This window comes from Quercus lobata, chromosome 5 (genome assembly GCF_001633185.2).
Source record: "Quercus lobata isolate SW786 chromosome 5, ValleyOak3.0 Primary Assembly, whole genome shotgun sequence".
NCBI classification, from domain to species: domain Eukaryota; kingdom Viridiplantae; phylum Streptophyta; class Magnoliopsida; order Fagales; family Fagaceae; genus Quercus; species Quercus lobata.
In genome coordinates this window covers 56934214-56941770 of record NC_044908.1, presented here as the reverse complement: position 1 = coordinate 56941770, position 7557 = coordinate 56934214, and the positions used below count along the sequence as shown (strand labels likewise).

At 33.8% G+C, this 7557-nt stretch overlaps 1 protein-coding gene across 1 annotated transcript; it reads right to left on the bottom strand.

Moving 5' to 3' along the window:
• Positions 1-2886: 2886 nt before the first annotated feature.
• On the bottom strand, positions 2887-6048 carry LOC115992979. The gene is made up of 2 exons (XM_031117234.1): positions 5834-6048; positions 2887-3294 (listed from the first exon to the last, which is right to left on the bottom strand). The coding sequence occupies exons 1-2, from the start codon at positions 5966-5968 to the stop codon at positions 3127-3129; spliced, it is 303 nt and encodes a 100-aa protein (XP_030973094.1). The 5' UTR covers positions 5969-6048; the 3' UTR covers positions 2887-3126.
• Between the last annotated feature and the right edge of the window lie 1509 nt (positions 6049-7557).

Below are 7557 nucleotides of genomic sequence, written 5' to 3'. Positions count from 1 at the left end.
AAGATGTGTGGTCTCTCAATCAGTAATGTGAATTTGTTCAAGAGAGAATTAGAGAGTGTCCAACACTCACATACACCATTTCATACAAGTTGTTCATTCTTAAAAATCTGTATATTTCTCTCTTAATAACTGTTTATCTAATTAGGCTAGCCTTTTGGGCCTTTCCAATTGAGCTCTAGTATGTGGCTTGGAGTGGGACTAAAAGGGACCAATAAGACACTAGCTCCAATGGGCCTTGGACTTTTCTGTCAACTCTTGACAAGTCCAAAGTTACCATTAACTATATTTAATACCACTATATAAATATAGTTGCACTCTAGGTCTTATCTATAAATCATATCCCAAGACTTTATTGTACATGCAACCCCTTCATAAAATATTCATAGTAATACAAAATCATAAATGTAGACTGCCACTTTGTAAATTACCACATCTCAATCCTTGAGTACCCGGTTTAATCCTTTTAAGTTATTCACCATATATTTATGAAATCCAATTTCAGAAATATATACTTTAGTAATTTCTTACTAAAGTGGTTAGGCCTAACTCTTTGAATAACTAAACCCATTAAACTTATCTCAAGGGAATATTTTATATCTCTGTTAAGAGACTATGAATTCCATCTTGAGAATATATGTTCCATCAACACTAAATGTGGTTGTTCAACATACTGAGGTTTTGATCGTAATTTTAGATCTCACTCCTGATATATCAAAGCAACCTGCACCTCATGATCAGGTCCATTATTCTCTCAGGATTAAGAATTCATGTTAATATAAGTCGTGAGATTTATTATTCAATTGACAGTCATTACGAGAATAATAAATCTCATAGCGGTCTAGTTCAATATATCTTAACTCTTAAAACATATCAACATATCAACTAGAAGTCACCACTTCTATGATCAAGATAAATCATCTTAGTTGATATGTTATAGTCTTTGCAGATGAAACGCCTAATTTCATCACCGACTACGAACTATATTTTGAGTTTACAAAGAACTTGTGATTTATATCTTTTGTGACTTTTCACATAAACCACATACTATGCATCTTATGGACTATATAATAATGTCTGAATATTTATGTTACCATTATTTCAAATAATAATAAAACAGCTTTATTAATTACAATATTAAGTCATACATCATGTCATACATAATGTCATACATATTATTACATATAGCATCAAAAAATAGGATTTAAGGGCACTAATCCTAACAATTGGCTTATCCTTTGACAAAACACACTCTACTTATATTTTGGTAGATTTATGATGCATTTAAATACTTCAAGAAACCATGTTTCAAGATCAAGTGTTGAAGCCTTCAAGTCTGTCTAAGAAAACAAGTTGAAAGTGCAGAGTTACTAAAGCTCGACAGCTAGCATGTGTCAAGGTTTAAGAAGTTGTTTCAGCCTCATGGCTCGACAGCTAGCTCAACAGATGCTCAACAACTTCGATCTGTCAAGGTTTAAAAAAACAAAATTTCTGATCTATTTTTCTTGGAATCCGTGAATGTGTCTTTGGGCCTTCTTTTCTTCTAACCCTAGACATATAAAATGATTGTTTTAAGGGTCGTCAAAGAGTTCACAAGTTGCACAAGTATTGAGCAAACTCTATTCAAGCAAGTTGTGACCGGAGATGAAGTTCTTGCCCTAGTTCACCTCTTTCTCTTGAAGAAGTTGCTATGTATGTGCACCGTAGGGTTTTGTGACCAAGCATCTTCTTGATCTTCATCGTGTGGATGAACTGAAGAACTTTGCAATCAACAACCTTCTTAGTTGGTGATTAAAGTCACGTACTGGGATCCGCGCAATTGGTTAGTCACGTACTTGGGAGCCGTGCATCAAAAGGGGAAACTGTCACTACAGAACAAGTCCAATTGGGTATTGGGGTAAGGGTTCAACTGTAGGTTGGTAAGGTACTTGGGATTCCCTTTCTTATAACCGCTTGTTGTGATAATAGTGGAGTTTCGGGAATGGTGACCTGAAAATCACCCGGTAGGGTTTTTTTCGTTAGATTTTCCCCATTCGTAAACAAATCACCGTGTTATTTATTTTCCGTTGTATAATTAGTTTATTGGTGATTTGTTTATGCTACCACACATTTGCATGTTAATTAACTTAATTTATTCACTTGGTTAAATTAATTGATTAATTTATCACAATGGGTCAATTCGATTTTGGCCTATCAAACCTAGAAAGTGACCGAAATACTCTTAGAACCTAACAATGACTAAAATGACCTTGAAATCTAAAAAATGACTAAAATGACCTTGTAACCTAGAAAGTGACTAAAATACCCTTAGGATCTAAAAAATGTCTATAATGTACTTGAAACTTAAAAACTAACCAAAATGTCCTTGAAACCTAAAAAAATGACCAAAATACCCCCCAAAACCCTCAAAAATTACCATAATACCCTTAGAAACAAAATAACCTTGATGCCATCGAAACCAAAAAAAAAAAAAAAATGACTAAAATGACCTTGAAACCTTTATTTGCAAGACCAAAATAACAATAAAAATTTTATATAACCACTGTACTTGCTTTCCACCCCCAAAAGTCTCGGTGAAACTTTTAAAATTTTCTTTTGTCATTTAATTGTTGTATACTTATTGTAATTTAAAAGATGACAAGTTATTTGTAAAAAAAAGCTATCTAGTATACACACACACATGCATGTATTTATGCATGTGTGTGGGAGGTTTGTCTTGACTAATATATTTAGGACCACTAATAATTACTTGAGATAATGAAAAAGCCATTGGTAACCCAATTGACAAGATAATGACTAAAAATCTGTCATCATAAACAACTAATAATTTGCTATTGGTAACAACTTGGACTTGCAAATTATGAATTTATCATATAACTAAAAATAATTTTTATTGTTCCATCATAATTATTATCAATGGAGAGGACATTCATAATTGATCTAGATATTATGGACAATCATGCACATTCATGCAAAAAGATTATCTTACATGAGAAGTCATTTTTTCTAGGTATAAGACAATTCACTAAATCATAAAAAACCTCTCATTCATCCATTGAAAAAAAAATTCACTAAATCATAAAAAATCTCTCATTCATCATTTTATACAAATCACTGTCATTTGGGTGATCAAAAATAATCATGTGGTGGAATTTTTTTAGCATTTTCTATAATTTCTTTGGATTGTTGTTCCTTTTCCGTTGAAGCATTTTCTATAATTTTGGAACATTGTTCCTTCTCCGTTGAAAGCACTAAATTTGATGCCAACTTGTATCGCAAACGTTTCGACCAATTCTCCTACAAAAATTAGACACTATTGATAAAGAAGTGGTTTAAACAAATTATGTGACAACTAGAAAAATTACTTCCAAGAAATATACCAAAAAAATGTAAATTGGTGTTGAAAATATGTGTATACATGTGTTTAATAACATACATGCTGCAATCATGACTGAAATATGAAAGCTGTTAAAAAAAATTAAATTAAAATGACAACAACCAATAGCAATAGATTAGAACTAATTTTTGGTGGCTAGAACTAAACCATATGCAGAGGTATTAGATCACATAGAGAACCACACATTGATAACCATGTTGCAACCAATCCTATAAAGGTAGCTGTGCCATTCACCTATTATGTTTGCAAAGACATTTTCCCTTTTCCCACTTAGGCATGGAAGAAATATAACAATTACAAGCAATCCTAGCCAGAGTGAAGCATGCAAACAAGAAATGTTTTTGCTGGATCCCTTTCCTCACCCTTCAGAATTACAAATTCAATATCAAGAAACTAATTTTCTCTTCTCATTACTTATGATATAAGAACTATAAAAACAAAATTTGAGAGTACAAGGCTTCACAAGCATATTGTTCCTCAATCATTCAAAAAATCACACTAAATTCACTCACAAGTCTTGTAGAATTTGAAAAAAAATTTGTGTGAAATCGAATAATATGTAGAACTTCTTCAAGCTGGATGAGGGCAGTTCACAAACCAACTTGAGAAAATTTTTATAGCCAAATTTTTGATCATGTGAAATTTTCCAAGTTTTTTGTTGTAATATATTAAATATGTTGCTTGATGAAATGTTATATTCTATAGGATGATTGAATCTTAGTATGTTTGTTGTGGCAGCTTTACAAATTTGATGCTATAGTCAGGACAACTTCTATTGCTATGCAGCAGACAGGGAAGAAAATTGATTCAATAACTGTTTATGACTACCGATCAATTATGGTGCCCCTGCTGAAGTCATTAATGTAGGTTTGTGTTGGATTCTCCTCGCAGTTTTGCTGAAAATTCTATATAGTTACCTTCTTTCCTTTCTATGATTTAATGTTTTTAGAGTAGTATTATTTTTTTATAGGCACGCCTAGAGGATTTGGCTTACAAAGATGTTGAAGAGAGGTCTAAGGCTGCAACAGAAGTGTTGTTGTCAGCACTTGATCTTAGTGACAAGAAGGGTACTCACAAAGGAGGAGGTGGGGCAAGACAAGGATAGGGAAAATCCAAGGCTAAAAGGAAGAAAAAGGATCACAAAAAGACAAAGGAATTAAAGGTGTTATATTTTTGGTTCCTCTTTATGGTAGTAAAGTTGTCCAAATCTACACGTATATAAATTCACTAGAAAAAATGGAGATGGGGCAGGAACTAAAAGTGGGAAACATGTTAAATCTCAATATAAGATGACAGAAATTGTAGAAATATACTTGAAGAATTGGATTCTAAAAAATTAAGATATAGAGGAACTACAATTAAAAGGTGAAACAAAACCGGAACGTAGTGTAAAAGAAATGGATATTTTAGAGGAACCAAGTTTGGAAAATGTGGATCAAGAATAGTAGTAAATAAGGATCTGTAAGAGTAATAAACTGCGCAATCTAATATATTTGAAATACAACAGACATTGAATGCAGGCACTTACTAAAAGTGAACAACTAGTTAATTGCATATAAAATATGCAGAGAATTGTAAACCTCAATTGTCTTTCCTTCTTACTTTGACTTAGTCTCAACCTAACCTCTGCGTAGGGTTTAAACTACTAATTGTTAAACAAAATTTAGGCAGCATAATTATACTGATTACAGTAGATCTGGATAATTTATATGTTTATTAATTAAAAGGTATAAAACCAGCAGCACATTATCCATATAGCCACAAACTATACAATTGAGGCCATATAACTTAAGATACACACCTACCTAGTTCAATTAATTAAATAAAGTAAAGCAAATATCTTGTGAATAGACCAAGTAACCACAAATTCTTTATCAAGCAGAGTAAAGCAAATATCAGATTTCTTCAGTATTGGGTATAAAAAAAAATAAATATTCAAGTAACCACAAATTCTCTCGTTACTTTCTTCGCCCAAAATCAGACTTTTATCAAGTAGACTAAAATCGAGAATTATAATAGGAGAAATTAGGGTGTCAAATGGGTGGATTTGGGGTGGGCATAATTGGGTTGGGTATATAAAACTCATTCACCCATTAAAACCCATTTAACTAATTGCTTCTAACCCAAACTCAACCCAACCCAATTATAATGGGTAGATCTCAATCCACCCAATTACCCAATTATCAAAATTACCAAAATGCCTATAAACACATTAACAGCTTAGTAGTAGGAAAATGATCCACTGTTTGGTTGCCGAAAAAAAAAGAAAAAATAAATAAAAGAAGACAAAACCTCTATTCCGCATTTGGTTGCCGATAAAATGATAGAGAAAATAGGAAGAGAAATAATAAAAAAATGAGAAATCCAGATCTCTCATTATTCAAATGCCAATAAAACACCAACATTAAAATTAAGCAAACATCATTTTCCTTCCATTACCTCCATTTTCTCAGCAACCAAACAGAGGAGTGCTTGAGCGAAGAACGCGCCTACTCTTTGCGGCGAAGAAGTGTAGGGAGAGGAGAGATTGGCGATTTCGAGGAGGAGATCGGTGGCATTGTCAAGATTTTCCATGGAGACGCACTCGACTCGTTCTCGTCGTGGTGTAGTTCTTTGACGAGCGCTTTCTTGCCGGAAACAGAGGCTTCGTTGGAGAGATTTCTACACTTCGTTGTTGTGGTGGTTTCGTCGCCGGAGCTGTCGTCGTGGTCCACGTGCTTCGGATTCATGTTAGATACTGGAGATTGTGGAACCAAGCTCTGAAGCATGATCGATCGACTAAACAGTGACCAGATCATTTCTCAGAGACCAAATAGTGCAAATGGTCAATAGAAAGAAAGAAAAAAGATTACTGGTTCTCCAACTAAAACATGATTGGAGGCCGAGAAAATGAGGGAAAATGAAAACCCTGTGGAACACTAAAATGTTTGAGGGCTAGTTTTTTTTTGGAAAGGGTTAGGTTGAATTTGGGTATATTGTATTTGGGTTCAATGGGGTTCAATGGCTTTTTAGTTAAAACCCAATAATTATTGGGTCTAGTTGGGTTAATGCCCATTTAACCCAACTAATAATTGGGTGGGTTTGGGTTAATTAGAGTGGGTAGGCAAATGGGTTTGTGCTTACTTTGCCACCCCTAGGAGAAATAGAGAAAGAGAAACCTATTTGACGGATTCAATGCCAGAGAGCGATTGAAATTAAAAGGCTCAATTTCTTCTTTTGTGAGTCTTCCTTAGTAGCTGTCTAGGTTTATTGTGGCTAATTTGGAAGAGAAAAAGCGTAGAAAGAGAGGGTTTTGTTTAGTCACCGTTTAGGTTTCTAGCGGCTATTTTGGAAGGGAAGAGGGTGTGGAAGAAGAGTTAGAAGACGAGAAAGAAGCGTGCGAGTGCAAAAGAAAATTCTGCTTCTTCTTCTTCTTTTTTCTTTTTTCTTTTTTGTTTATATATGTAACCTGTTCTACTAATAACTGGTATCTACTGAAATTAAATGAATGGTCAAGATTAGAACACCAATAAATTAATGGATTAGATTAAGTGGGTACTGTACTCCCTAGAAGGTGATGCTTTGGCATATTGGACTTTTGAATGAAAATCCCAACGGTGGCACCATGATTGTCTATACTAAAGTCATCCTACAAGAAACCATAGTATAACGCACTCAATATACTATTATACTCTATAAAAAATGAAGAAAATATCTGACTTACTAAGTGAGTTACTATTATATGTGCTCAACAATGGCGTTTCTCCCAAAGTACACTTATTCTACGTAATACAATAATGCAACACACTCAACAATACCTATTAGCATGAAAAGGGGTTGGCAACAATGTTGGCACTCAAACAAACGGAGCTGATGCTCGTGCAAAGCATCAAGTTCATTGACACCTATATAGAAGGAATAATGCTTGTAACATTGCCACAAGCAGCCTAAGCATTGCCACAAACATAAGCATATTTGTACTAAACGAGAAGTACTCTAAGCATGATAAAAGAATAGATAATTTATGCAATCACCAATCTCGATTTCGTCAACACTCTCTAGTAACAAAGCTATGGAAAACATGCCTTATGCAATAGTCTCAACACTTGATGCTTTACAATGGTAAAAAGGCCAAACAAGCAATGATAATACCCTAAACATGACATTTCTTGCATATGCGTAAG

What these genes read in the sequence shown, in the direction of transcription:
- LOC115992979 (XM_031117234.1), bottom strand. Translation starts at nt 5,968, where the DNA reads ATGGAAAATCTTGACAATGCCACCGATCTCCTCCTCGAAATCGCCAAT. An exon ending in TGGTTGCTGAGAAAATGGAG is followed by an intron (nt 3,295 to 5,833) that starts GTAATGGAAGGA and finishes TAATTTTTGTAG; the next exon opens with GAGAATTGGTCGAAACGTTT.